The 27,552-nt window shown below is 39.1% G+C and overlaps 3 protein-coding genes and 1 long non-coding RNA gene across 11 annotated transcripts in view; 2 read left to right on the top strand and 2 right to left on the bottom strand.

Annotated features, from left to right (window-relative positions):
* Nucleotides 126–15,337, top strand: RRN3 (RRN3 homolog, RNA polymerase I transcription factor). 2 transcript variants are annotated; one of them, XM_021411957.1, is made up of 17 exons: nucleotides 126–1,516; nucleotides 2,187–2,243; nucleotides 3,299–3,388; nucleotides 3,472–3,601; nucleotides 4,080–4,139; nucleotides 5,457–5,520; nucleotides 6,008–6,077; nucleotides 7,569–7,667; nucleotides 8,056–8,151; nucleotides 8,617–8,752; nucleotides 9,682–9,812; nucleotides 10,838–10,968; nucleotides 11,552–11,736; nucleotides 12,288–12,396; nucleotides 12,846–12,998; nucleotides 13,432–13,519; nucleotides 14,158–15,337. In XM_021411957.1, the coding sequence occupies exons 1-17, from the start codon at nucleotides 1,484–1,486 to the stop codon at nucleotides 14,314–14,316; spliced, it is 1,791 nt and encodes a 596-aa protein (XP_021267632.1). In that variant the 5' UTR covers nucleotides 126–1,483; the 3' UTR covers nucleotides 14,317–15,337. The 2 variants fall into 2 exon arrangements, with proteins under 2 accessions (XP_021267632.1, XP_021267631.1); XM_021411956.1 differs by lacking the exon at nucleotides 126–1,516 and adding an exon at nucleotides 1,523–1,781.
* On the bottom strand, nucleotides 15,278–16,400 carry LOC110406006. Its single transcript, XR_002443196.1, has 2 exons — nucleotides 16,321–16,400; nucleotides 15,278–16,082 (listed from the first exon to the last, which is right to left on the bottom strand). It is a non-coding gene; the product is annotated as an uncharacterized LOC110406006 (long non-coding RNA).
* Nucleotides 16,079–23,781, top strand: NTAN1 (N-terminal asparagine amidase). Of its 2 annotated transcripts, none has more exons than XM_021411962.1 (10): nucleotides 16,079–16,590; nucleotides 17,938–18,040; nucleotides 18,125–18,190; nucleotides 18,814–18,922; nucleotides 20,056–20,129; nucleotides 21,421–21,474; nucleotides 22,194–22,247; nucleotides 22,548–22,645; nucleotides 23,196–23,309; nucleotides 23,469–23,781. In XM_021411962.1, exons 1-10 carry the CDS (start codon nucleotides 16,510–16,512, stop codon nucleotides 23,646–23,648), a joined length of 933 nt encoding a protein of 310 aa, XP_021267637.1. In that variant the 5' UTR covers nucleotides 16,079–16,509; the 3' UTR covers nucleotides 23,649–23,781. The 2 variants fall into 2 exon arrangements, with proteins under 2 accessions (XP_021267637.1, XP_021267638.1); XM_021411963.1 differs by lacking the exon at nucleotides 16,079–16,590 and adding an exon at nucleotides 16,597–16,968.
* Nucleotides 24,047–27,552, bottom strand: part of PDXDC1 (pyridoxal dependent decarboxylase domain containing 1) — a 32,926-nt gene continuing 29,420 nt past the window's right edge. For 5 of the 6 annotated variants that reach the window (XM_021411950.1, XM_021411953.1, XM_021411949.1 and 2 more), the window contains exons 22-23: nucleotides 26,856–26,960; nucleotides 24,047–25,934 (exon numbers count right to left, since the gene is read on the bottom strand). In XM_021411950.1, the coding sequence (XP_021267625.1) occupies nucleotides 25,672–25,934; nucleotides 26,856–26,960 (368 nt within the window). In that variant the 3' untranslated portion in view covers nucleotides 24,047–25,671. The remainder of the gene's footprint in view (nucleotides 25,935–26,855; nucleotides 26,961–27,552) is intronic. The other variant, XM_021411951.1, reaches the window with a different exon arrangement.

The following is a 27,552-nucleotide window of genomic DNA, read 5'->3' as shown; positions in this document are numbered from 1 at the left end:
GTATCTAAACAGTGAGGTAAGAAGTACTTGCTGTGGAGCAGTGCTGTTATAAGCTATGATGTGTGTTTTTTGGATTTTATTTTTTAATGTAAAATAGTTACTATGTCAAGCAGTCTATTCTTTGAATTCTGCATAACAAAAACTAATACTAAATAGAAGCTGGCAACTCAATAGTTAGCAGTTAAACATTTACAAATGTTTAGTGTTATCTTAGTTTCCTGGTGTCCTTGTTAGTTGTAGCTCAACACAGCACAAAGTCCAGGCAAGGAGCATTTGCACTGTTGATTGCAAAGAAGAACTTGTACACGTGTAGGAGTGCATGTAGTTGTGTGAACGCAGCTTTATGTCTGTAGCTAGATTCCGTCAGACCTAAAGGACAGTCTTGGCACTCTTCAAATACAGCCAAGGTCTCCTGTAAGCAGGTTTCAGCTTTGTATTGATTATACAGGAGTCTGTTGTAGCTGGCTAAGCCTTAATGCTAGCTCAAAAGGATACTTCCTTGTGTGGCTACTAAAGGATCATGTAACTCTCTGATTTATAACCATATCGCAGGGTTAAATGCTTGCTGTTAGGCTCTTTAGATGTGTGCTGTATGTGTGGTTTATTTTCCTTCAGTAGGAACATCTTATCCAGGGAGTAACTAAATGAAAGTTTCTAACACATTTTCTAACAATCTCTGGGACTTCTGGGTTTTCTAGGGAGGAAAGTTGTTGGGGAGGAGCTACTTGTTACAGAGGTGGCCAACCCGGAGGATCAGCAAATGCTACAGCTGGAGAAGGACTGAGATCTGTCATTTTATTGCTGTAGCTGGTCTGCGTGAGCTAGGGAACTGTGAAGTATTCAGCTGAATTGATGAAGGTTTGGAGCATACTGAACATTACTGAAGAACTACATAGGAAACTGTGTTTCCATTTGTACTTTTCCAAGTTGCTCTATGAAAGTTATTTAACGTTTTCATGTGTTCTAGTTCCTTCTGAATTATGTGTTATATCCTTAAATATGTTCAGTTGGAGTGCACTGAGGAACGGGACTGCATCCATGCCTGCAGTACTCAGTGGTGGGAGAGGAGAAGCCGTTACTGCACTGAGTCAGTAATGTCCGTGGGGTGTTTTGTTGGGAGCGTTTGGGGAACGATGGAAAAGATGAAAAGTTTCCGAAAGCTTTAACTGTCTCTCGGTCATGGCAGGTGCCGTCTTGCTGAAATTCTGTTTTGTTCAGACGGTATTCAGCCCTCCTTCAGCGTGACTCCATTGTTAGGATCGTGAGGGTTCCGTGGCATTTTTTTGTTTGTTTCTTTCTTTCTTTTCCCCCCTCAGTAAACTGAATGCTCGGTCGTGACGTTGTGATCAAATCTGGAATCTCGCTTTCCGAGGGAGCTCTACGTTGTATCAGTGCCCGTGCCTCAGTACGGAGCAGCGCCCGCCTCAGTCCTCCCGCGCTACCACCGCCGGAGTAGCCTCTGCCCTTCCAGCCTCGCCTCTCTATGGTGCGAGGGGAGGAGCGGCCTCCTCTTCCGGTGGGGCGCGGGCTCTTTTCTGCCGGGTGCGGCATGTGGCAGCGCGTTGCGGAGGGAGGCTTGGGCCGCTAGGAGAGTGCGCTACCGCCGTCCGCGAGACGGGGCGGGGTGCAGTGAGAGGGTTGGAGGGGTTGAGGTGGCTTCGCTTTTCTTCGCGCGTGGGGCAGTGACCATGTTGGCGGGGGACGAGTTCATTAGCTCCCCGCCCAAGAAGACGGTGCGGTTCGGGGGTACGCTGACGGACATCCTGCTTAAGTACGAGCGGGTGAGTGCGCGGCACGGGGCTGGGGCCCTCCGCGTGGGCGACGTACCCCGGTGAGAGCTCGTGCCGACCTACCGCTGCCGCGCCGGAGGCTCTCGGCTGGTGCCAGATGGTTCTGTGCGAGTGGAAACTCTTGCCCGGGCTTGTGTGGAGCGCCTGGGAAGCAAGTGTCTGTGGGGGCGGACGGTCCGCCTCTCGGGAGCGCGTTCTGCTGCCGCTGCCTCTCGGGCTTTCCCACTCGAGTTCTTTGCGTTGTGGTTAAGTGCTCTTAGGTTGCTGAGATATGTTAATGAAGTATGGTGGATTTTTTGTTGTTGTTTGTATATGTATGTGGTTTTTTTTTGTTTTTTTGTTTTTTTTTTGGCTAGAAGAATAGTGAGCATCACTTATTTTTCTTCCCTGTGCCAGGGTGAAACCACTGACTTTGAGCTGTTAAAGCATCAGCTGTCAGATCCTGACATAAAGGTAGGTTGCTGGTGTGGGGGCTGATGGTTTAACACTCAGATGTCCAAGTGTCACCACACAAGTTGTTCTGGTGCTTAAAAGCAAGTCCTTTGCTTTAAACATTGGATAACGTCTAACTGCTTTTTGCTCCGTAGAAACTGTCAGAATTAATGAAAAGCAGCAACTGTCTGTTTATGAACAGATATGTATCTCATATGGAGAATCCTGATAAATGTTGTCTCGTGCTTACTGACTTTGCTTCGGAGTGAGAAACTGTGCTTTGTGGTGAGGTGTTTCCTCCAGATACCACTTTTCTAGGTCAGCAGTGCCTGTCTCTGCAGATTCCTTAATGTAGGTAAAATGTATTGTGAGTTACTGCCTCCTTCAGCTCTCGCTAAGAACCTAGTTAATTAAGCATTAAGATTCATATGTATCTAGAAGAATAGTTTCAGGGCTGTTCCTTACAGCTGTTAGTACCCACTGTGTTTTTATATCTTCTTTTGCTTTTTTCCTTTTTTTTTTTTTTGGTCTTTTAATTAAATCATAAAGTTGCTAGAAGAGTGATGCAGGAAGGATAATATTATATGGATTTCCTTTTCTTTCTCAATAGTGTTTTGTAAAATACACCTTTTTTTAGCAGGTTTTTTGGGGAGTGGAAGCAAAATCAGTGTAAAAAATTGCTCTATGGAATTGGTACTGCTTCCGTGTATTTCTTACTTCACTACTTGAATGTCCCTTTGCTTAAACTAAGAGCAAAAATAAAAGGAAAGTAGGATTCTAAGTGCCATAGATATATTCTGTGTGAATGAGGTTTGCATACCTAACTCAACTTGTCACTTAAACCATGTAGGCTGTTTGTTGGCAAGTGTGTATTCTTGTGTTCAAGAATTTTCATTGGTGAGGGTGCAAGCTTAGTTCAAGACATTCCTTTTATGCTTATGTGAAAATAATTTCAATTTACAGTTTTAATCTTTGACTCGTGATTCTGTGGGTTTTGCTATTCAAAAAAGTCCCATTGTTTTTGGTCATATTGTTTATTAAAATAGGTTTGTTATTTTTTTCCTGCTTATATTAAGGATGCCCAGATCATTAACTGGCTGCATGAATTTCGATCTTCTGTCACATATCTGACCAAGGACTTTGAACAACTGGTCAGCATTTTGCTGGTAAATACCCATTTATTATATGGGAAGGCTAAGAGTTTAATAATCAAAACATGTTTGACACCTTGGTCTTTACTTGCTTTCAGAAGCTGCCATGGTTGAGAAGAAGCCAAGAGGTAGTGGAAGAATATCTGAGTTTTCTTGGCAATCTGGTGTCAGCACAAACTGTCCATCTTAGGCCATGCCTGAGCATGATTGTATCCCAGTTTGTTCCTCGTAGGTTACTTTTCTCTTAATATTCTTACTCGTTTATCAAAATATCTCTTTCCTAGATAAATTCTGTATAATACATCACATTCTAGTTGTTTGTTTGCTTTCTATTGATTACTTTAGCTTGGATGACTGAATTGCAATACAGACCATTTTCTGTACCTAGACTTCAGAAGATCTTTCCTAACGGCAAATTAGAACTCTAATGGAGACTGTTTATTCAAGAGGTTTAGGAAGGGAAAGAACTGTGTGATGTTACTACTGAAAAAGAGAAGCTCTAATGATGATCATGTCAGATGTTCTCAAGAACCTCCTGGTTCTCTGAGCGAAACAGTGTTTTTGACTGTTATTTCAGAAAGTTTTGTGGATAATTTTGATGGTTTAGTCACATTGAAGACTGTTGTCCAGTGCGCTTTGATTTAGCATTAGAATTGTTACCTCTTAAATTTGTATAGCGTTCCAATAATGATCTCATTTTTGGTAGCTCGAATAACCATCAGAGAAGATGATGTGGACATTTCAGATTCTGATGATGATGAAGAAAGTGAGTATGGAAGGAAATATGGCTTATGTATGCTTTTGTAATACATTTACTGAAGAAGTATACAATGCACGTTGCTCTGTTTTTGCAAAATTACTTTACTGGAGTTAATATAAAACTTTAGGCAGCAGTACATCCTTAAATTAGCAAGTCAGGAAATTTATTATACTCGAATCAATGGTGTTGTGACCCAATCCTTCTGACCTGCAAAATACTGGTGCAGTATTTTTAAGATTAAGGCTGAATGTTCAGGAAAGCATTCTTAGTCCTGGATTGTTTCAAAGCAAAAGGAAAGTGAGGAGTTGTCTGTTTTCATTTTAGTTACCTCAGTAAAACTAGCTAGTTTGGGAAATTCTTGAGGTTTTTCATTGTTGTCTGCTTGTGGTAAACTCCAATGCAATTGATATAAATAATGAAAATGATGTGTTTATTGATTAGACAAATAGATAGCTAAACATCTTTTAAGAATTCAGTGTCTTTGTATCTTGAATGCTGTAATAAATTTCACTTCAGCTTGTGATGTTGCAACTACTCTTCTGGTGTTTGCTTCTGACAGTTAGGATTTAAAGGAAAAAAAAAAAAAAAGAATCATAGAATGGTTTGGGTTAGAAGGGACCTTTAAGATCATCCAGTTCCAACCTCCCTGCTGTAGGCAGGGACAGCTCCCTCTAGACCAGGTTGCTCAAATTCCCACCCAGCCTGGCCTTGAGTGCTTCCAGGGAGGGGGCATTCACAACCAGTTCCAGTGTCTTACCACCCGCGCAGTGAAGAATTTCTTCTTACTGTCTGGTCTAAATCTGCCCTCTTCCAGTTGAAAACCATTTCCCATTTCCCCAAATAAAGGCAGCTCGCCACTTTATTGTTAGAGAAGCCTAATTATTTGTTGTTGTTGTTGTTGTTTTTTTGTTTTTTTTTTTTTTACTCTTGCAAAAATAAGGCATAATTTTTGATCTTTATCTAGTTTCTCACCTGATTTTAACATTTTCTATTTTTTTTTTTGTATTTTTGGGTTTCCAAGTTAGGCATTCAGCCTAAACAGTATGGCAACAATACCTGGCTTTGGTGGTGGCAGCAAATTAAGAGTTTGTTTGTTGGGATAACTTGAATTCTACTTGGAATGTATTTTCACAATTACTTTAGTGGTAGGGCAATTCAACTTTAAAAACAAAAACCAGGGGAAAAAAAAAAACCACCAACAAACCCCCACTAAATGCAGTCTCCTTGTGGATCTTTAAAATGTTTAATTGACGTGAACTGTTTTAATTGATTCCTGAGTTAGTTTTCTGCAACCAAATGGATAATACCTTTTTCTTTCTCTAGACCTCTCTGAAAATTTTGATACATGTCATAGAGCATTGCAGACTGTTGCAAAATATGTTCCTTCGTAAGTATTTAATTCCTTGGTTTCATGTGCCCTTTTCTAGCAGATATAAAACTTCGGTATAAAGTTCATAAACAGATCTTTTTTTTTTTTTCTCCTTATTGGAAATACAATACTTAATGTTAGGAAAAGTCACACAATTGAAGTCAGTAACTGATAGAATGTTATATCCAATCGTTGTGAAATGTCAATAAACATCAGCAGCTGAGAATCCTGTTAATTTTAATAATAATAGGAAACAAGGAGAGTCATGCTTATAGCAGCACACTTTAACTTTTAACAAATCCACAGTAAGTGTTTACTGCTTATTATCTGTGCTGTGATCTTCATAGAAAGAAATTTTATATAATTAATTACCTTAAAATAAGATTACTGTGAAATAAGAATAAACTGATTCCAATCTGTTTTTACAGTGCTGGAGCTTGCTGTCACGATAACAACCTGTACTCTTTTTTTTTTTTTTTTTTTTCCCTCCCACTCCTTAATGCAGAACACTACAGTTTCTTATGCCAATACTTGTGGAAAAATTTCCTTTCATTAATAAATCAGAAAGAACTCTGGTAAGAACTGTGAATATTACATTTATTTGTTCATTCAATTTTTAATATAGGAAAACACTCTATGGTGTGACAATTGATTTGGTGGTATTTTATGCAGGTTTTTGAATGTGTTGTTTAAAAATCTTGTAATTTTTTTAACCTGTGGAAACATTTGTCTATGTGGGCCTGTTTAGTAAAAGATTATCCAGACATACGGAAGTTCCTTCTGCATAAGTGTTATGCTTAATGAGATAATTGCATGTCTTCCACATGACTGTTTTCTTAATCAGTGCACAAGATGGACTTCTTTGAAGATAGATCTCAGAGTTGTATAGTAAGAAGACTGTAGGATACCTGTCTCATTTATTGTAAAAATTGGAAAGTATTGTTCAGAAGAACAGGGAATTTGATAAACAGACAGAAAGGAATGGATGATATAGATGAAATCCTGTAGGGTAGGGTATTACATTGTTTTATTACATCTCTGGTATGATGCTCCTGTGTGGTGGAAAGCAAGCTGGAAAGTTTCAGCAGGTTACTGCTCTTGTTTGGTCTTTATATTCACTCTTTCCAACTCGACATGTTGGCATTTGCTTGCTCTACCTGCTACCTGGAGCAGTTTTGAACCTAACAAGAACAACTTCTTCCGTCCGCCCTGCCCCGAGCTGCTTGCATACCTTGCTAGAGCTTTTTCTTTCTTTCTTAAATCCAGATAACTTTGGGCATCAGATCTGTATCTGCAAAATGAGGAAGATATCACTCAAATGGTGTTAAGGGATTTCATTTATTTTTAAGCAGTTCAGTGATAAGCATATTGTGAAGACATTAACTGCATTTTCAGGGCAGGATTCAAGTGGGGCATAATTGATATATGGTCCATGTGTTGTTCTCAGTTTATAGATTCTCATTAAACTAGTGCTGTCCATTATATGCACTGAGCGATATGGCCTGTTGAAAAATTATGTGCTCGTGTAATTAAGGGTTGTGTTATAATACATACTCAAAAAGAGACTGGTGCACTTAAATGTGGCTCTTCGCCTGATTGTATGTATTAGCTTGACAGTTTTACTGTATGTTTTATCATTTGTGCGTGTGTGTGGGGATGCGCGTTCATTTACAGAACTTGTCTATTGATCTGCTTGAATTATAGTCAGAATAACTCAAAGGACGCTTACCTGTGGAACTTAGAATTGTCTGTTTATTATAGTAACCAAAAATGAAGATCTCTTAGTCTCACTTCAAACAGTGCTGCTGGACCTGATTCTAGAAATGTTGAGTAATACGCTTTTTTTTTTCTTGGAAAAGTTTGGACAAAGAAATCATATGGGAATTAATAACTTTTCTTATAAAATATTTATACTAATTCTATCTGAAGATATGTGGAAAAAAATAGTTTTAACCTGTATCTGTCTCTTTAAATGACAAGTTAGGAAATGTATTTTGTAAAAATCCTTGACAGAGTAAGACTTTCAGTTAACATTCTTATAGGTATCTCTTAATTTTGTGTTATAGGAATGTTATGTTCATAACCTACTACAAGTTACAGTGTACCTTCCAACACTGAGGCTTCAGATTCTGGAACTTATTGTTGAAAAGCTGTTAAAGTTGGATGTAAGTTTGTTCTGTATCATCTTTCAAGGAAGAAGGGTGTTAAAATACTCTTCAGCATTAAGCTTAGCAAAAATTATGTTCCAGTAGTACTCATGATCATCAGTGTAGGGCTATTGTGATTTAACCTGGCAGACAGCTAAGTGCCGCACAGCAGTTTGCTCACACCCCCTGACCTCCCTGTGGGATGGAGGAGAGAATCAGGGGAAAAGAAGATGTAAAACTCTTAGGGACTTTGAGCAACCTGGTCTAGTGGGAGGTGTCCTTGCCTATAACAGGAGGCTTGGAACTAGATGATCTTGAAGGTCCCTTCCAAACCATTGTATGATTCTAAACAGGAATGTTTCATATTGCCATTGTGGTCTTATAAAACTTAATTTCTTGTTTGTAGGTTAGTACTCCCCAGCAAGATATTGAAGATGCTGAAGAAGCTGCTAATAACTCTGATAGTGAGGAAAAATCTGCAGAGGAGGGACTATTTGACATGGTTGGTTATGTTGCTCACTAAATTTTCTAGTAGAATTTTCACCTTTGAGGTGCTCTGAAACTTAAGTGTAATAATGCATTATTGCTTTGTTGTTGCTGCTCTGTAAACAGGAAAAATGAAACAGATCTTCACGACTGAGTAGTTGACAAATGATTAATGTATTCTCCAGGTGCTGAATTTAATCATGTAAATATCCACAATATGTACAGTAGATCAGTTTCCTTATGAAACAAACTTAAGCACCTGTATATAAAGCTTATTAAAGAATTTGTGGTAATTGATGTAGTTTACGAAAATTTTCTTAGACTGAGCTGTATAATTAGATACTTTATGCTTTAAAGAACAACAAAAACTTCAGCATAAACACAGAGATTTAGTTTTGTTTTTCTCTAAGTAATTGTAATTAAATTATCATTTACGACATAGCGTATATGAAGGGTGCATAACTGCTATCTTACCTAACAGGAGGAAGATGAAGAAAGAAAAGAAAAGAAAGTTGTCTCTCCTTGTAGTGAGAGAATGGCCCATCCACTTGCAGAACGACTGGATATTTTGATGACCCTCCTGTTCGCCTATATTAAAGATGTTTGCCATGTGGATGGTAAGAACACAGGAACAATAAATTTGTTTTGCTAATAAATAGGAAAAACATAAGAGGAATTCTTGCTTTCTGCTGCTGCAAGATGGAACCTTCATCCTCTAGTTGTAGAGTTCTGCTACTAGCATGTTCCTGGCTTTGATCGCTGTTTATTGACTGAAGGTGCAAAAGTTCGTTTATGACATTAACAGTCTGATCTTCATTTGGAGACATTTTGATTGTATAAATATGGCACTGTACGCAAAATGTAATGTGTCGGGGTGTGAGAGTAAATAGTTTTCTTTTTTCATTGTGCTACTAAACTTCTTAAGGGACCAGAAATACTTCCTAATTAACCGTAGTATTTTCTCGTTTGTTCTGCTGTACTATTTTGAGTATTAGAATTATGGATCCTCTGAACATCATAAACTCAAGAAGTAGGTTAGAAGAACCAGCCTCTTCATTTAGTTGGAATTGGTAAAGGACCTGTATTAAAGGAAAATCCTGAATTTTTTGATATATTAGAAACACAAATCTTACGCTGGCATTTACTGAAGGACTGAATGTTAGACTTATTTAAAACAATATTTAGAGAATTGCTTCATTGCATTTGTGAGGCAGTTTTATTTCTTAGTGTTTTCTTTTGCCTCTTTGAAGTAGCACGCTATTGCAAATTTTGCATGTCTGTCAGTATTGTGCATGCTTACATTCACAGATACTCTTCATATAAACCAATGTAAAAAGAAGTAGAATTGAAGTTCTGGAAGGTCTCACTACAAACATTTTATTTTAGTTGCCAGGTAAGCTTAAAAGTTAGCTTGACAGTGCTGTGTTTTTTTTTTCTTTAACATATTTCTTGCTGATTCAGAAGGATAGAAATGCCAGTTTCACAACATGAGGGGAGGAAAAAACCTGGTATGACTTATTTTTGTTTTCTTTTTGTTGTTGTGTAGGCAAGCTTGATATCAACAAGACAAAAGATTTGTATCGGGATCTCGTTTCTGTTTTTGACAAGCTCATTTTACCAACCCATGCTTGTTGTCATGTACAGTATTTCATATTTCACATCTGTAGCTTAAAATTGGTGAGTAGAAACTGTTCTTAAAATGAAGTGTCTTCTGAGTCTTTACTTCAGCTTTTCTACAAAGATTCGTTGTTTTTCCCATAGTTCTACTGTTACTGTACTTTTTCTCTGAAGATAGTACATCAGGATTTATTAGTATCTTTGTTCTCCTTCCTTTTTGCTATTCCTTTTTTGAAGCCTCCTATTATATTTTCAGCCTTCCCTGTACTGTTCATAAATGGCAAACAGCTCAAAACCAGCCCATTGTGAAGGGACATAGTAATAGAAGTCTTTTACAGGAGTCAATTGGACTTTTAAACTGGAGGCGTAGTACTCTAGCAAATTTGACTGGCATCCAAAAACTATCTTGAAGATCCTGACTGTGTTAGCTCTTCAATTTGGAATTTGTATTTACTGTTTGTTCAACACCCTCCACCCAATTTTCTCATCTCTTAGGCAAAATACCGTTCTTTCTCTTTACCTTTCTAAAATAGAAATATCCGTACTGTTGGCATAAGATTAGCTAAAGGTCCACTTAACATTATCCTTGATCTCTGACACTGAATAGTACATGTATTGGAAAGAATACTTGAATACAGCAAGCACATTATGGTGCTTCGCCAGAATAGCCTCTCAGCCTCTAACAATAGTTCAGTAACTACCTGAATGAAAGTGACATTCCTTTGCGGGAACAGTGCATGATGGACAAATTCAAGGGGAAGATATCTCATTGCTTTTCTAATTTTTTTTTTAGTGATATGAATTTTTGGCACCGTTAACTTCCTGTGCCAACAAGTTCCAGAATATAACTGTTTATGATAAAGAACCATTTCTTGTATTTCCCTAAGTTCAACTTCCTGCTATTTTCATTGGATAACCCCTGTCTATTCTGCTCCAAGGATGGTTAACAGTTGCTTCCTGTTAACCTTCTTAATGTTTTTAAAGGCTTGTATGGTTTGGCTATGGAAATTTTTGGAACTGAATATTAGGAATCTATTACTGTCATTACTATAACAACTCATGTTTTCTGTGTATCTTCTTTCCAGGGATTGGCTGAGGCATTTTTAGACCATCTTTGGAAAAAACTGCAAGATCCAAATAATCCTTCAGTGATCAGGCAAACTGCTGGGAGTTACATTGGCAGCTTCTTGGCAAGAGCTAAATTTATTCCAGTTGTGTAAGTTGTTTTGACAAAAGAGCATGGGTAGGTTATGTTGACTTAGGGCTGAGTTATGGATACTCAGTATATCTGATATTCAGAAATAGATTATTTTTTAATGACCTTTGTTAAGTATCTTATATAGATTCTGAGACAGGGAAGTCAAGTGTCCAACTATTTTTGTAGATGTTGAAAATATTTCCACAAATGGATGAAAATCTTTATATTTTGTACTTACACATTCTGTATTTTTATGTTGTTAAAGGTGTGGGCTCAGTGCTGAGCTTAATTTGATATTGGAATTACTTGTTAGACATTGCTCATAGCCCAGAATTTATATTGTTTGTTGCACATGCCCATGCAATGTGCATTATTGGATTCATCACTTCTGGCTTCTTGTGCTTTCACTGGGATTTTCAATACTGACATGTTGATTTGTTTTCTGCTAATGTAAAAGAGAAAGCTCATAACAGAATCTACTTTTTCTAGTGATAATTTTTCTTAATTACTGTTTTGTAACTGAGATCTTTGAATACTTGTGTAACTTCTTCTCTATGCCATTTTAGAATCTATTTTTACACATTATTTTTCTCTCTTGTAGCACAGTAAAAGCATGCCTGGATCTGCTGGTTAATTGGATGCATAAATACATTGATAATCAGGATACAGGGGCTAACGCTTATTGTGATGTAGCTCTCCATGGGCCATTTTATTCTGCATGTCAGGCAGCATTCTATACACTTATTTTCCGTCATAAGCAACTTCTGGATGGAAACTTAAGGAAAGGTGAGTATAATAGGTTTGAAGGGTGTTGGGATTCATTTGCAAGTTTTACTGCGGATTTGTTTTGTAATGGTTAATTCAGTCAAATATTTGACAGATTTACATTGTACTCTAAATGAAGTAAGATAGCTTACACACCTGGGCTACCAACCTAAATAATCTTTTTTTTCTTCAGTGTTGAAAGCAGTGCAGATAATTCTTTAACTTAGATTTCTGGCCCCAGTTGCTGAGCATGTTTGAATTCCAGCTTTGTCGAACTAGTGTAAGCTTCAGTTGATAACAGTCCATGAAGTCTCTGTGTCCTTGTCAGTTCCCATGTAAATGTAGTGTCTTTGGAAGGGTCTCTCAGCTGTGGCAATCTGCCATAAATTGGAGTAGCTTTTCTACTCAACAACCCATAGGCTAGATCTCTACAGTAAGAGAAAGACCTAGGATTTGCTTCTGTGACCTTGTGCATAGTGGTAAGACTGGAAATTCTTAAAAATTCAGTTAAGCTTACATGATGTATAAGCTCTATATAATAAGTTTATTTGTTAATTGTTCTTATTTTGAAGGTCTGTCATATCTGCAGAGTTTAAATTTTGAGCGCATTGTCATGTGTCAGCTAAACCCTTTGAAGATATGTATACCTTCTGTTGTAAACTTGTTTGCCGCCATTACAAGGTACCTTTTTGTTTACTTCAATTTCATCTAGATACCAGTTTATGGATATGTGAATATAATAACAGCACAGTTATTTAGAACTTGAGATATATAACACAAAGTATTGATCATTATCCAAGAGAACACGGAATTTTGCCAGTGTTCTAGGTGGGATAAGTTTGTTTCTGGTTCAGTTTCAGTTAAATCGTACAGTACCATAAAACTGTTTCACTGCTTAAGTATTGGTGCCAGTATGGTTCTAATTGGAGTAAAACTTGCATTAGTGCTGAGGAAGGGAATAGACTCCAAAGTACATCCCCTGGTGACTGTCTTGGAAACACCTAATATCAGTTCCAAAATGGAAGGTAGAAATGATGTTAGTTAAAAAGAACTTTTTATTTGAGTGCCTTCTGAAACATCTGCAGTCTTTGTGCTAGAATTGCTTATCTTTCATTTATTATCTTTTAAAGGAAATACCAGCTGGTGTTCTGCTACACAATTATTGAGAGAAACAATCGGCAGTTTATACCAGTTGTTCGGAGTGGCGCTGGGGGTGACTTGGTGCAGATGTGCACTAACCCGCTTGACAGTTTCTTCCCCTTTGATCCCTATGTGCTCAAAAGGTATAGTTTATAAATAAACAGTTCATTTTTGTCTTGTTGCAAATAGTGAACTAAAATCTGTAAGAAACTCAGTTGATTTTCTTCCCTGAGCTTTAGTACTTCTGATGTTGCATATCTTAATCTGTGATTATCTTTTAAAAATTTGGAAGAAAATTTGAGAAAATAGTGTAGCTGTTAAAAATATCTAACTAGGGATTAGAAGACCTAATTGTATCAGAACTTCTTAAGCAAACCGTTTTAGTTTATGTTTTTCTGCGAAGCAGAGTAATTTTTCATGGGATTAATTGGGGATTATATAGGGACAGAGTTGTTTGTGAAATCCTGAAGATAGCTATCAGAATTCCAAGCATTTTATATTGTATTGTTAAAATCATAATCCATACTGTTTTTACTGAATAAAGTAACTCGGACTGTTTTTTAATTCCGCTTTCAGATCAAAGAAGATCATTGATCCATTTTATCAGTTTTGGGAAGAACTGAGTGCTGAAGATCTAGAGAATCTGAAGAAGCCAATTAAAAGGGTAATCTGTTGAAAATGTAGTTCAGTAGCAGCTCTATCAGCTGTTTTTATTTGTGTAGTTAGTTAGTTAGTGACTAAGCATAGCAAACATGAAATACAGTGACTGAAATCAGTTAGGAAACTTTAGGGATTGATCCAACCTTACTTCTTCCCCTCTATGGAAGAGTCCGTGTGGACATACGGGACAACTGTTAAGAGCATCTGCATGGTATAGATACAGTCTTGCCACTGGGATCCATCCACGTTGTAGACAGTTATTTCACAATGAGTATACATCTAGTCCTCTTACCGTCCCAACTAGTCATGACAGTTATAGTACATTCCAAGTTCTTCCAGTGCTTCTACGTAGTCCGTTTACCTTCTTACAGAATTCCTTTTTCAACTTTTTGGTCAGCTGTCTATTTCTTCTCTTTCTATAATAACATGGAAAAATACTTCACGGTGTTGTAGATTTGTAGGTGTCTTTTGTTAACTGGTAAGCTTATAGATTTTACTCTAGTGTTTTGATAGGCGATTTGATGATTGCAACATTTCAGAATTTATTTTGGAAATACCCTTTTTGGTCTTAGCAGTTGTTATTTCTGTAGAATCTTACTGGAATGTATTTTTGCTCTCACTGATCCTTTTCAATTCATGCAGGGTACTTCTGAAGATGAAGATGATGACTTTTTGAAAGGAGAAACCCCTCAAAATGAGGGTGTGGTTGAAATTGCTCCAAATTCTTATGAGTCAAATACCCGGAGCCCTGTGAGCAGCACTGGCTCTCCTTCAGACTGTCATGCGCAGTATCCACACTGACCTGGAGAACTAGAAGTGGAAGAGGTTGAAAAATGTGTGCTGTTTTTTGCTCATAAAGAGAGTTACTTAGCTCAACTTTCTGAACTGGCAAATGCTTCATCATCAGATTTCTGCGGATATATTATGATACATTCATATGTTGCTAGAAAAGGCTAGAGAATAAATAGGGTGATATTTTACAAATTTCACATTGAAATGTTTTTTATGACTTACAGGGGTTTTTTTAATAGTATACTTGACTTAAAAATTTCTGTTTACTAATGTTTCGCTGTGAGGTTTTATATATTGGGTGAAATTCTGGTCGATCTTCTTATTGATTTCTGTGGGACCAGAAATCCATTGTCAGTATTTAAACTGTTCTATGCTGACTTTTTTTTTAGTTGGTTTGAAATAATGCTGTGATCTCATGGTAGGAAAGTCCCTCTGACAGTGATTCTGCTGCACACATCTCTAAGCTTTTTCTATCTGGAGAACAGTGCTTAGTAAAGGCCCTTGAATAGTGGTAAGTGTATTCAGATGGTAAGCGTTACTGCTGCCTAAATGTGTGGATGACACACAGCTTTTCCAGCTGTGAAAGTTGTGATATGTGAAGTGGTGATTGCTGGAAGTGTCAAAAATGAGTAGCTGAAAGTATGATTTGTAGATTGTTTTATTTGAGCTGCTTGAGAAGCACTCCGAAAAGGTATTTATTTTCAGGATTTGAAGTTTATATGTGAATGCTGAAAATATAAAAAAAACAAATCCCACATCCTTTGTAAAAAAGAATTCATGATGTCTCTGCTATTATTGTATTGTCTGTGTGTCAGTGAAGTTTCTCTGTGTAGGTTTTTGTTTTTGTTCATGATTATATTCTCTTTCTTGATTCTAAACAGTGGAAAAATGTTATTTGTGTAATATTTAGTTGAAAATGTAATGCATGTGGGACTCAATTCATCTGCCCTTTTTTTAGAGTCTGAGTGTCTAGGCTTTCAAGACAGTGCATTTATTCAGAGCCAATAAAGACTGATGCAAACAGGGCCAATTCAATGCTTTGTATTTAACTAAGGATCTCTCTGTAGTCTAGCATCTCCAAAGCTGGGATGTTTGTTCTGACAGACTGAAAAGTAGTTTCGGGGATGATGCTGCAAAATTTGTTAGTGGGATCTGTTAATCACTGTATAAATTGAAACTTAGCTTTTGTTTTTATTTTAGTTGTCTTTACTGTCATTTCTGTGCACTAAACGGTGATTTCCATCTGAAATAGTTGTCTCTCTCCTGGTGCGGAAGTAGTCTTCTCACAATCGTGGCAAGGAAAGTGCTCTCTGGAAGCTGCCTTTTTCTGCTCTTTCACTTTTATGTCTTCAGCAGCACAGTCAGTCACTTACAAAATGAGGCTCTGTAAAACTTACTGAGGTGTAATATCAGGTATGTGATGCAGAAGCTTCCATGTCTCATTAAAACTTGGGGGGAGGAAGGGGAGAAGATATGTGTGTGACACTAAGTGTAACATTAAAAATGTGCGGACATTGAACTGTCTGTACTGAGGGCAGAGTCAACTTCAGTATGCTAAAGGCACTTTTTTTTTTAAAGAAAGGCAGGAGCTCCTCAGTGTTTCTATAATCATAGAATCTGTCCTACAACAGATGTATTGTTAGGCTTAGTATGGCAGCAACCGTCAGTGCTAGGAGGTGCTGGCATTTTGCTGCATGGACTGTTCACAAGTGCTGCTTGTACTGAGAGTAGTGCTGCTTCAGAGGTGGAGATTCTGCTTCACCTGGTGAGGTCCCCTGCAAAATATAAAGCATCTTTTGAATTCTCCGTTGAGAATTAGCCCCCTTTGCTCAGGCTGTCCTCTCCCACTTGGAGTCTATTTTGAGTGAAGGCTAGATTGAGCTCGAGGGTGATTTATTTGTAAACTGGAGACTTGATGGTGGGCATTTCCAAAACGGTTTCTTACAGTTCCTGAATAATTACGCAGGGGAAGGAGGGGAGGGGGTTATGGAGCGTTAAGAGCCGTAGAAGCACCTTGAGCGGCACGCTGCTGCCCAGAACGAGAGCAGAGTGCTCGCTTTCCCCTTCCTCCGCAGCCGCTCCGCCCTCCGCGGCTCCTGCCGCGGTTTCCCAGCGCCCCGCGCGGCGGCGCTCGACTTGGCCCAGCGCGGCCCTGGGGAGGAAAGGCGGAGACGCCGCCTCAAGTCCCGGGCGTTCCCCGCGATGCCGCTGCTGATTAACGGGGAGCGGATTGATCTGACTCGGCTCACGAGAGGCGTGATCCGCGCCCACCCGCACCTCGAGGTGAGCAGGCGGCAGCGCCGTCCCCACAGGCCAAGAGGCCGCGGCCTCGCTGAGGGCCGCTTTGGGGCGGGAGAGGCCCGAGTGCTCCCTGTCGCTCGGCCGCACCTGAGCACTGCAGAGCCTCGGGCTTGGCCGCGCCCGCCGAGGGACCTGGTAGGGGGCGGCTCCGGCGCGGAGGAGTGGGGCTCCGCGCCGCCCCGTCCCCGTGAAAGAGGCGCGAGCTGACTGAAAGGAAGAGTATCCGCGTCGTGGAGGCGGGCGGCGGTAGCGGCCCTGAGGCGAGAGCTTGGCGTAGGACGGTGGTGGCGGTCGCAGCCCTCGGGTGGAGGAGTTACGGGGTGTTCGAGAGTGGACATCGGGATATGCGGCATCTGAGAGGTGTTAACTTCGTTTTAAGTCTGTAAACGTTTTAACCCGAACGGCAGCATTTGGGTTAGGAACCCCCGAACAGAGCTGATGGGGGAATTGTTTTTCGTAAGAAAATGCTGATTTGTGGAAACAGAGTTTCTGCAGAGGAAAAAAAATTTTAGTGCAGATTTGATAAAAACAGTGAAATGGTTTTGGTTTTTTTTCAGCCCTAGTATAGAAATTCACACAGTGCCCAGCCAGCAGTGCAGTGAGAGCCCAGAAGGTCGGTTTTCCATCTATTAAGCATGATGATTAATAGTTGTGTTTTGTTAGTACTAAATAAATATATTTGATTGTGCCTATAGGAGACTGAAACTTTCATGTTTCAAAGAAGAAGGAAATCTGCCAGGTAACAGTGATAGGATGAGAGGGAATGGCCCCAAGTTGCACTGGCGTGTTCAGGTTGGGTATTAGGACAGACTTCTCCGAAAGAGTGGTTGGGCACTAGAACAGGCTGCTCGGGGAGATCGGGGAGTCACCATCCCTGGAGGTGTTCAAGAAATATGTAGATGTGGTGCTTAGGGACATGGTTTAGTGGGCAGTGGTGGTGGTAGGTGGACAGTTGCACTTGGATGATCTTAGAGGTCTTTTCCAGCCTTAATGAGTGTATGGTTTTGTTCTGTGTAAAATTCCAAGATCCACTCTGGCATTGTCTGACGTCAGCCTGGCCCCGTCCTGTTGCTTTGTCTTGTACTTCCATTTACCTTCTGTAAAGCAGGGAAAGAACATTCTCTGTGTGTGGAATGATGGGATTTAACAGCTAACTGATCAGGGGCAGGAAAGTAGAAAAACTAGAAATTCAGAATCCTCCAAAATACAAAATATGCCATGTTTGCCTCTGACCTGGGTCCCTTTGCTTTTTGGAAGTGATGTTTCTATCAAGTGATGGACGCACCTGAGAGCTCAGCCTCTGTAGTCTTTATTATCATTTATCTTTAGGAAAAGGCAAAGCTTCTAAGAAGTCAGCCTATCCAAATCGTGGAACCCAAAGGGCTTCTGTATGTCCAGCAGAGAGAATTTGCAGTGACCACCCCTCAGGATGGTATGTAAGAATGTAAGCACTTCTTCTGGTGAAGTAATTATTATGACAGCAAAGTTCATACAAAATCTCTCTTCTTTAAAATAGGTTCTGTGTCTATTCTTGGATCGGATGACGCAACTACCTGCCATCTTATTGTGCTCCGACACACAGGTATCTTAACGGGTGTTCTGCACAAAGCCTATACCTCTGAAGTAGTGCAGGTGGGATCATCACTGGTTTATGCTGCATTAATGAAATAAACTGCAATTTCAGTGACAAAAACTGCCATCTCAAAAAGTCACAGGGTGCATTAAATGAGTGATGATTTTGGAGAGTTGGTCTGTTCAGTACCAGTTCCACGTTCACGTTGCTAAATGAGCAGATACTAAATTTGATCTGCTCTAGTAGCCATCTTGGCTGCAGCATCTTCGGCTGGGTGTGAATGCCAGAAAGTTCAGCCAGTTCAGTCAGCAGGGTTTGGCAATAAGACGTAGAATTTATGGAAATAGCTTCTCTGCATTCCTGGATTTCTGACATCACGGATGTTGCTTGGTCCTTGGTAGAAAGGTGTTTCTACCAGTCATTGGTTTAGCTGATTTTTATAGTGGGACACACATAGAGGCTATTGCCTCAGTCCATGTCTTCTGCTGGAGGCTGCTGGGCTGGTGAACTAACAGAATTAAGAGGGTGGGGTGCAGTTCTTGCACTACTGTAGTAGTGCAGGCTGGTATCGATCTGAATTACAGTAGTGAACAATATCCACCAGTGTCATTGTCTTCTCACATCTTCCTCAGGCAGTGGAGCCACGTGCTTGACGCACTGTGATGGATCAGACACAGAAGCGGAGGTGTCGCTCATCATGAGTTCAGTAAAATCTTTCTCTAACACCACAGGTTATGGAAGGTCAGCTTTGCTTTGTTAATTGTTACATATTGTTTTTCAGAAAGGTAACTGCAGTTTGTAAGTTGTGGAACTTTTATCTATCTTTATTATCCACACTGATTCTGTGGAGTTCAGACAAGGTAACTGTGCAGGAAATATCTCTATCAGGGGCCATATGGAAAATGATAACTATTATTTTATTGATGATGTTTTTGTGGGTATTTTTTATCAGTGATATAAAGCATAGTTCTATTCTGCATAGTTGCTCTGTAAAAATGCCATTGAGTTGTTTGGTGTTTACTGTTTCCCAGTAACTTTTGTTTCAGACGTGCTAAATTTTCCAAATAACTGTCTTTAGTTGATGTTCTATTTTTCCACCAGAAATGTTGGTCTTGTGAATTCCTTTTGGATCTGAGAATCTGTCTGGGATTTTTCAAGGAACCATATTGGGGAAAAAAAAAGATCTGAAACAGATTTTGGCTAGCAAGGTTTTTCTTGAGTGTGGAGATTTTTGCCTTTGTAGTTTGATAAGAACACAAACTACATGAACTTGGAAGGCATAGTCTCTAAAAGCTCATAATCTGCCTTGCCCAGTTTTGAAAGCTAAATTTTGGCCTTGTTAGGTGATTGATGATGCTTCCTCTCACTTTTTTATTGCTTCTGAGACCTTGCACTCAAAACCAGTGCTTTCCTTAGTTGTTTTTTGTTTTTTGTTTGGTCAAACGGCTCACAAACAAGGCCTGTCTTCAAATAGACACCTCTCAGAGAAGAGCAGTGCTGTGTGGCCCGGAATAGTTCTGGAGATCATGGGAGTAAATTCTTTCACATTTAGCTCACTGTTTTGTGGGAACTGAGATGTGGTTACTGAGTTATGTCCAAACCTGAGGTGCTGACCATCACAGATACCTTGGGGTTAGATAGAATTGCATGTGTGTAATGCTTGCTGGGTTTTTTTAATATTATGCTGTTTCCTGGATGAATCCCTGAAGTGTTCAAAATAAAATCACCAACCACAGTTTGCTACACATATGACCATTAACGAGTGAGGCTCCTCTAATGATTGCATTGTAGTTTGGGCTGGAGATTATTTTGTAAAGGTTTTCACTTTGGGATGTCGTCTTAACTGCTGTTTCCTGTTATTCCATCTCTGTTAGGCTGGAAGTGCACCTAGTTGGAGGTTTCAATGATGATAGGCAGTTATCACAAAAACTTACTAATCAGCTTCTTAGTAAGTTGACATTTTTTCCACTCTTATGTAGAAAAAAATAGTTCTGACTGGATTTGGGTAAAATCTGCTTGTAATCTGAGCACCATCATTTAATAGAAAGAAATGGGAATTCATTCTGGAGGGTGTTTTCTCTACTTGCAAACTCACTGCAGCAGAGGGGTTGGACTTCTGAGGCTTGCCTATAGGCAGGTGTGGGGCAGGAACTTGTCATTTATTCCTGGCATGCATTGCAGTGGGTAGAATGGGAGTGCAGTTCAGCTGGACCTAATTCCTAGTTCAGCTGCTGACAAGCTGATGTGTGATCTTGCCCAGGTGCTGTCACCTGTCCAAATCTATACATGCAGGTGTCTTCATAAGTTACTGTTCCTTTTTCACCTTAATGTGATGAGGTGAATCTTAATTTGTTTGCAACTGTCTGATGAAAGATGTTATTTCTGTACATGAAATTTATATAGAGAAGTGGTTTTCGTGCTTGAGAAACAAATTGGGAACACAAAGTAGCATCTTAAACATTTCAAGTACCCTGGCTTGTGCTGAGCACTTCCCAAAGGTAGAGGCCTTGACCTCAATGGAGCTGGGAAGGGATGGGGGCATTTACTGAGGGAGGCGGCTACAAGATGAGGAATTTGGCCTGGCAGAGGTCCTGTGGGATGTGCCACTCTTGCCCTCACATGTTATCATGCAATTCCTGTTACATATGTTACATATTGCATGAGAGCTCAGTGCAAAATATTTTGGTTAATTTATTTTTTCGATGTTGTGGTTCTCATGCATCAAGTTACAATTTAAAACAATAACATTATATTTCTAGTAGAACTTCTTTTTTTTCCTGAAGCGTGGGATGGTGAAAAGAAGAACTAAAATACATACAATGAAAGACTGTGTTTGCTCACTACATATGTAACATTTTAGGGAAGTACACTTAAATATGTGGTATTAAATGTACAATTAACTTAAGCAGAGCTGATGTGCTGCCAGAGCTACTTTAAACCAGTGTCAGTAAAAGGAGCAAGCGGCACAACTTTTTAACATGTTTTTGACATCTTAAATGGCTACTCTCTGTAGATTACTGATACGTTTACGAGCTGTGGCTTTAACTTCATAAAAGTTGGTTTGAAGCAAACCTGAAAAATACTCTTTGCTCTGTTGCATTATCTGAGAACAGTGTATTAGGTACTTTCTGCCCATCTATTCTGCAGTGCACAGCACAGATAATCCCCCCTTGTCTATATACAGCACCTGCTTTGCCACCAGTCAGTCTTACATATTGCTGCTATCGTTGTTGCTGTAGGAGCATTTGATCTCCAACCAGATGATGTTCATTTAGTGACTTTCTGCGTAACAGGTAAGAAAATATGTCCTTGTGGTTTTTTGAATTTTTAGCTACTGAAATCTAAGTGCAGAGATCTTTCCATCCATGGCTTTTTTAAATCTGTCTTGTAATAATAAACAGTACAAGTCCTCCCGCTTGACTTGTACATTTAAATTTTATTATTTATAGCGTGTGTTAATGTCAAACAGCCTTCTCAGCAAAGATGCTCTCAATTGAGTAGGAGGACCTGTGATTGTTACCAGGCCATTTCCTGCCTCTGTATAGCTTTGAATATCTTGAGAGGCAATTGAGAAAGGAACTTAATGACCTTTGATGTTGTTAGACTGTTCATAAACTCATTCAGTTAACATGTGATGTCACATAAAGAATTATTTCCTCCTCTTTGTATTGTATTCAGGTTGTATATCATCTTTGCGTTTAAATGTTACTGGTGACTTGCATCTTTGAAACTTGACATCACAGCAGTTAAGCTTTTTTTCTGTAAATGGCTTGCGCAGAAAATGGAGTGAGTGCAGCTGGCCATACTGATAGGAGAGTTCTACTCCAGGCCCCAGCATGTTAATCTTGACCTTATCACCTTTTCCATATTTATTTTAGGCTTATTCTTATGTTGTTTTTTTGTTCATTTCTTTTTCCTCTAGTCTTTTTATGCAACATAAGCCCTATTCTTCTCTGGTAACACACTCAGAAAAAAATCTGATGCCCTACCCATTCGACCATTTTTCTTACAGAACTAAATGACAGAGAAGAGAAGGATATTCACTTTCCAATCATTTATGGAATAGGTGAGTTAAAATAGAATTCACTTTTTTTTTTTTTTTTTGCAACTGGATAATTTTTCAGATTCTAGTAGTAAATGCACTGCCTTTAATGTCTACATAAGGCCTGTTGTAGAGTGCTGCTGTTGGAGATGTAGCAGAAAACAGAAGTTCTAAGAAAATGGAGTCTGGGGCCATGAGAAATAAAAACAGTATTTGGCAGGTTCTAAAAATCCTGCTTCCATAGTAGTGTTGTGGAGATGGTTGTTTTAAGCAATGTTTTGTAAGAATTAATTATTTTTAAATTTAAACTCTATTTCTCACCAGCTGTGAATGTAAAAACAGCAGAGATTTTCCCTGCAACTTTTCCAGAAAAAGGGCCAGATGAGGATTTGCGTTCAGCCCATGTTTTAACAGGAGCAAGAGTGAGTAAAAATAAGTGGGCAATAAAATTCCAAAGTCAGGTATTTTTGCTAGAAGGGAAGACCAGCTGGGGGCAATGAGTTATCAGTAATTTAAGGGAAAAAAAACAGATTGGTAGCTGTAGCAGAAATGCTGTCACTGCTTGAACCAATGATGGAGCACCTGGTGGGAAGGCAGGGCCAGCCCAGGGGGGCTCAGTTGCATGCAATGTAATGCACCTGAGGGACTGGAAGGGGTGGAGCCAGGATCCACCCCTTCCCAGACCTCATTTAAGGGTTGGCAGTGGAGGCAAGGGGATCTTGCTGGAGATTCCTGCCTACCAGAGGCCTTCTAAAGGTAAGCAATTTTTCTTCCTTTGTTTCTCTGTCTACAGCTGCTGCATTTGGGCTTGTTCTCATTTGCTGCAACCTAGCATCGTTGTCTTCTATTATTGCTGTACTTCCCATCACATTATAGTGTTACAGATCCTTTCCAGCTTAAATCATTTTTCTCTTTCATCTGTTTAAGTGCTAACTTTCAAGGCTTCCTGTAAACAATTCTGTGTTACTGCAGCTGACTAACATCTATGATGCAAAGACCGAACAACTACACATTGGACCTTATTTTTGGAGGCCTTTCCCACATGTGGATTTCTGGTTGGAACAAGACGATCACCAGATTTTACAGGTACTCTTCTAGCTGAGAATAGAGATGGGTATGGTCTGTAAAAGCTCTCCTCTGCCTACAGCAGGGGAGGGTGGAAAATAATTGTATTAGAAGGGAGAGTAATTGAGAACTTTTGTATTTGGAATCTTAAGTAGCTCTTGCTGTCATCTTGTTTTTCAGAATCTTTCCACATCACCCTTAGCTGAGCCACCCCATTTCGTTTCCCACATTCGATCTACGTTAACATTTTTAAAAGAACATCCATTTCCATCTCATTCCCTGTTTCCTGATAGAAAACCTCGCATATACAAAAAAAATGAAGAAGGGTTATGGGAACTGGTTTGTTCTGACAAGATCTAACCTGGAACCCAACACCAGGTGCTTTAAGGAAGCACAGCAGTGCCAGAAGAACAGCAAGTTGTTGCAAAAAGCATGCTGCTGGTCATGTATAGTACTGTTCCTATGCTTTTCAAAATAAAATGTTTCAACAGGACTAACGTGTTTCTTCCGTATTACTTAAGTAGGAGCTATGGTTACTTTCAAGTAATTATGTTTTTGTTTTAATGCATTATCTGCACTGATCAGATTGTTGTAATAAAGAGAGATGGCAGTATTGCAACCCGGAGTGTAAAAGTCATTAAATGAACATGGACTTGAGAAAATCATTTTCTATGCTAAGTGAAAGAAAGTTCCTTATGCTTAAAGTCTACTGCAACTTCTGCAGGAAGTTCATTCAAAAATGTATCTCAAGTCAGTACTAATAATTTGAAGAATCTTTATTGAAACAGATAATATCTGAAGAATGAAGCTCATTCCACCAAAACTACCAGTTTAACAATTCCAAATATAAAAACATAGAAAATTAATCATTGTGGTGATAATTTTATTCCCCACAAATTACTCTTATTAACCTATTCATTGCACCAAAGAAATCGCTGAGGAAGACTAGTCAACTGAATTGTTTTTCTAGTTTAGAAAAATTGCACTCTGACTTACATAAGTTACCCCAAGAGCAAAATTTACCCACAGGATTTAGATGCTGAAAGTCAAATGAGGTGACATTACAATTCAAAAAACCCTTAATTTTTCAGATCAAAGTTAATCCTGCCACCATTACAGTTATTAAATTGATACCCTTTAGAAAAAAGGAACACATCAAACTACAGTACTTCTATCAAGCCGTGTAAAGATAGAAAGGTTTTCTCCAAAATCAGATGCCTTGTGGATAGCAAGCTTTCCAAAAGATCTTGTTTCCACAAGAGGCTTTGAAAAGTTGCAGCAAAGCAGCTATAGTAATTCAGTTGAGGGTGTGGGGGGAGAGGAAAGATCTGTACACTGTAGCTTTTGATGTATCCAAACCTTAACTTAACTTGTGCCTTAAGTAGTCCTGGACACTATGAACCTGTGCTGTAGTGTAAATAAACTACATGTTTTCAGTGAATCTGTACAGTTCCTACCCTAGTAAAGTTAGTTATTCAAAAATAAGTGTTGAAATCAGCACAAATATAGGGTTGTTTTTTTTTTTCAAGCTTTACTGTAACTGTCTTTAAGAAGACACTACAAGGAGAGTCCAGTTAATACTACATAAATGTGTTATAAATGTCATGCAAAGGAAAAAAAAACATGTTGGAGATTCTTTTCAGTGGTAGAAGCAAGAAGCCATTTAGGCATGCAGAGGCACTATTTCTTTCTAAACTGCTTAAAACTCAATAACTTACGTCGTCCTGTACTCAGGGCCTCAGCTGAACAGCTCAAGTCACATAACAGCAGGAAAAAAAAAATGTGATGACAAAGTACGATTCAGTGACTCCTATATATACACATGTAGGCATCCATCCCTGTCACTGCACCACAGCTGCTTGGCAATGCTCTTCATGAAAGTGTTAAAAAGCAAAAATAGAACTAGTGTGACTAGGCTGTTTTACTGGAGAGGTTACACTGAATTTTTTATATAAAAAGTGAAAAAGCAGTTTCTTAAAAACATACACATAAAATAAGATCAATTTACAATTACTGGGTGCAACTGTATTCTTAATCTTGTACATGGCTGCTGAGTTAGCAACTGCTGTCAAGATTGAAGTCTTACTGGAACTGGAAATGCCTATTTTTTTTTTGACAAGTGTTTACAAGCAGTTAATAAATCTCTCTACAACTTTGATGATACTGACATGTACAGGATTAAAGCAACTGTAATAAGTGTACAGTAAGACAAATCTTTCCTGTGTGGGGAAAATTTATATTTGTGCAAAATCCCAGTTATTAAGTTACAGTAGCTATTACTGCACTAGCGTGGCACTGTTCACATTTTAAATGCATCATTAAAATACCCTGCCTTCTAGGGCATGTGATTTATCTGTACAGTCTTAAATCCAGAGTCTAGTTTTTATCTTTGACTTTCTTGTTCTTCCACATCCATGCAGTCATTTGATGATTTGCCGCTTTGAATGTCCTCAGTATCTTTTCTTGTTGCCTGGAGCACTTCCTTGGGCAGCTCTGATTTTTCTGTCTCCAGTGGTCTTTGCTCTTGGGCAGGGGACAGAGTTGGGGGTCTCTGATCCACCTTTTCCAGGTCATCACAGTGGCTGACTGAACTGGTCTCACTAAATGCATCAGAATTTCTCAGAGACCTTTTAAAAATTTTCTGACCTGTGAAGTGTTTGAAGAGTACAGTGCCAATGATGGCATCAAATGAAAGATGTAGTATACAGAAGGTAAGTTTCAAAGAAAAGCATCTGAATTTTCCAACAACAAAGAAATAGATTTTATTCAGGTGCTAAACTGTACCCTAACTGTATAAATACTTGCTGCCAGTTACACATATGTATGCAAGGCAACAGCACCAGTTATTTTACCCAGTGTATACAGAAATGGTTAAAATTCAGCTGAGAAACAGGCTGGATACATGCATTCTGAAGTCATTCTGGGGTAGAGAGTTTCACTGAAAATCACAGGCTAGAAGCCAGCCAGAAGTAAAAACAGGTGTAGAACTATGGCTTCCCTGACAGTCAAATCTACATTAATTACTAATATATCTAAACAGAAAATGCCACAGATTTAATAGCTCTTCACTCTAGAGTGACTTTGTGAACACAGTATTAGGTAGTGACAGCTGCTCAAATACATGATAATATATTGCTTATGTTTTAATTTCAAATACAACTATTGATTTGTTTACCTACATTTTCTTTTTTTTTTTTTTAAAACTCGCCCTCAATATTCATAGAATGGCTTGGGTTGAAAGGGACCTTAAAGATCATCTAGTTCCAACCTCCTGCATTAGGGAGGGCTGCCAGCAACTATCGCAGAGGAAGATCCCAGACTTCACACGCACTCAGGAGGATAAAAAGAAATCTTGTATTCCCAGAAGGAAGTCTTAGAAAATTGATTGTGGTGGTATTGCGCACCATGTTTAAACTACTTTATTTAGGGAGGACGTAAGATCTAATTCCACATATTATGACAGAAGGGAAAATCATGAAGGTTTCCAGGGTCACACAAGTCAGATGTGTGCTGAGGCCAGGATGTTTCAGCAAGTTTTAGAAATAAAATCACAGAGCAAAAACTTACCAGGATGCCTCTGCTTTGTGAGGCTGGAAGTAGGAGTTGGTGGCGGAGTAGTACCCGTGCCTTGGGCTTTTGATACATATGTAGATTCTGTGGATTCTAGAGAACCTGCAGGTTAGAAGGAAGTAGCAAGTTGAACATAGACAAATTTTCTTCTCATCAGTATTATATATATACACATAACAATCTTGTTTTTAATGCAGGTTTCTGAAACTGCATGTCCTCAGTCAATCTGAAACTGCCACTTGACTGTAGATGGTTTCTGAGTACCTGGGGACAAAAGTGCTGAGTCTTATGAAGATGAATAAAGTTCCCCTCATCCTCACTTCACAACAGTGCTAGACACCCAGTATTCCATTTTCCCTTTTCTTCCAGGCTTGACACATCCCTAGCTGCAAGCCATCAATCGCTGCACTTGAAAAGATACCTACTTACAAATGGTATAAGCATTCCCCAGGTAGCCTCACTGTTCTTTGCACTAAGGACCTTCAAGGCAGTGCATTGAGAATAAGATGCCAAATGCAGCAGAAAATCTTCCCCGCTAGCTTATATATTTATAGATGCAGCATGAACTTCCACAGCATGTCTGGCCAGCAATTGTTCCTCTATTGCCAATACCTAATAAAGTTTAGTGTGATACAATATGCAAGAACAAGATGTAAACTATACAAGGGATTAGATTTTTCTTAGCAAGTGTTAC

This window comes from Numida meleagris, chromosome 13 (assembly GCF_002078875.1).
Source record: "Numida meleagris isolate 19003 breed g44 Domestic line chromosome 13, NumMel1.0, whole genome shotgun sequence".
NCBI classification, from domain to species: domain Eukaryota; kingdom Metazoa; phylum Chordata; class Aves; order Galliformes; family Numididae; genus Numida; species Numida meleagris.
This window is presented reverse-complemented; position numbering and strand designations above follow the sequence as displayed.

Bases quoted from the DNA above. Each gene is read 5' to 3' on its own strand.
- NTAN1 (XM_021411962.1), top strand. From the start codon at position 16,510: ATGCCGCTGCTGATTAACGGGGAGCGGATTGATCTGACTCGGCTCACG. The intron at 18,923-20,055 runs GTCAGCTTTGCT...CATCTCTGTTAG, and splicing joins AACACCACAGGTTATGGAAG to GCTGGAAGTGCACCTAGTTG. The intron at 21,475-22,193 runs GTAAGAAAATAT...TTTTTCTTACAG, and splicing joins AGTGACTTTCTGCGTAACAG to AACTAAATGACAGAGAAGAG.
- RRN3 (XM_021411956.1), top strand. From the start codon at position 1,689: ATGTTGGCGGGGGACGAGTTCATTAGCTCCCCGCCCAAGAAGACGGTG. The intron at 5,521-6,007 runs GTAAGTATTTAA...TCCTTAATGCAG, and splicing joins GTTGCAAAATATGTTCCTTC to AACACTACAGTTTCTTATGC. The intron at 7,668-8,055 runs GTAAGTTTGTTC...TCTTGTTTGTAG, and splicing joins AAAAGCTGTTAAAGTTGGAT to GTTAGTACTCCCCAGCAAGA.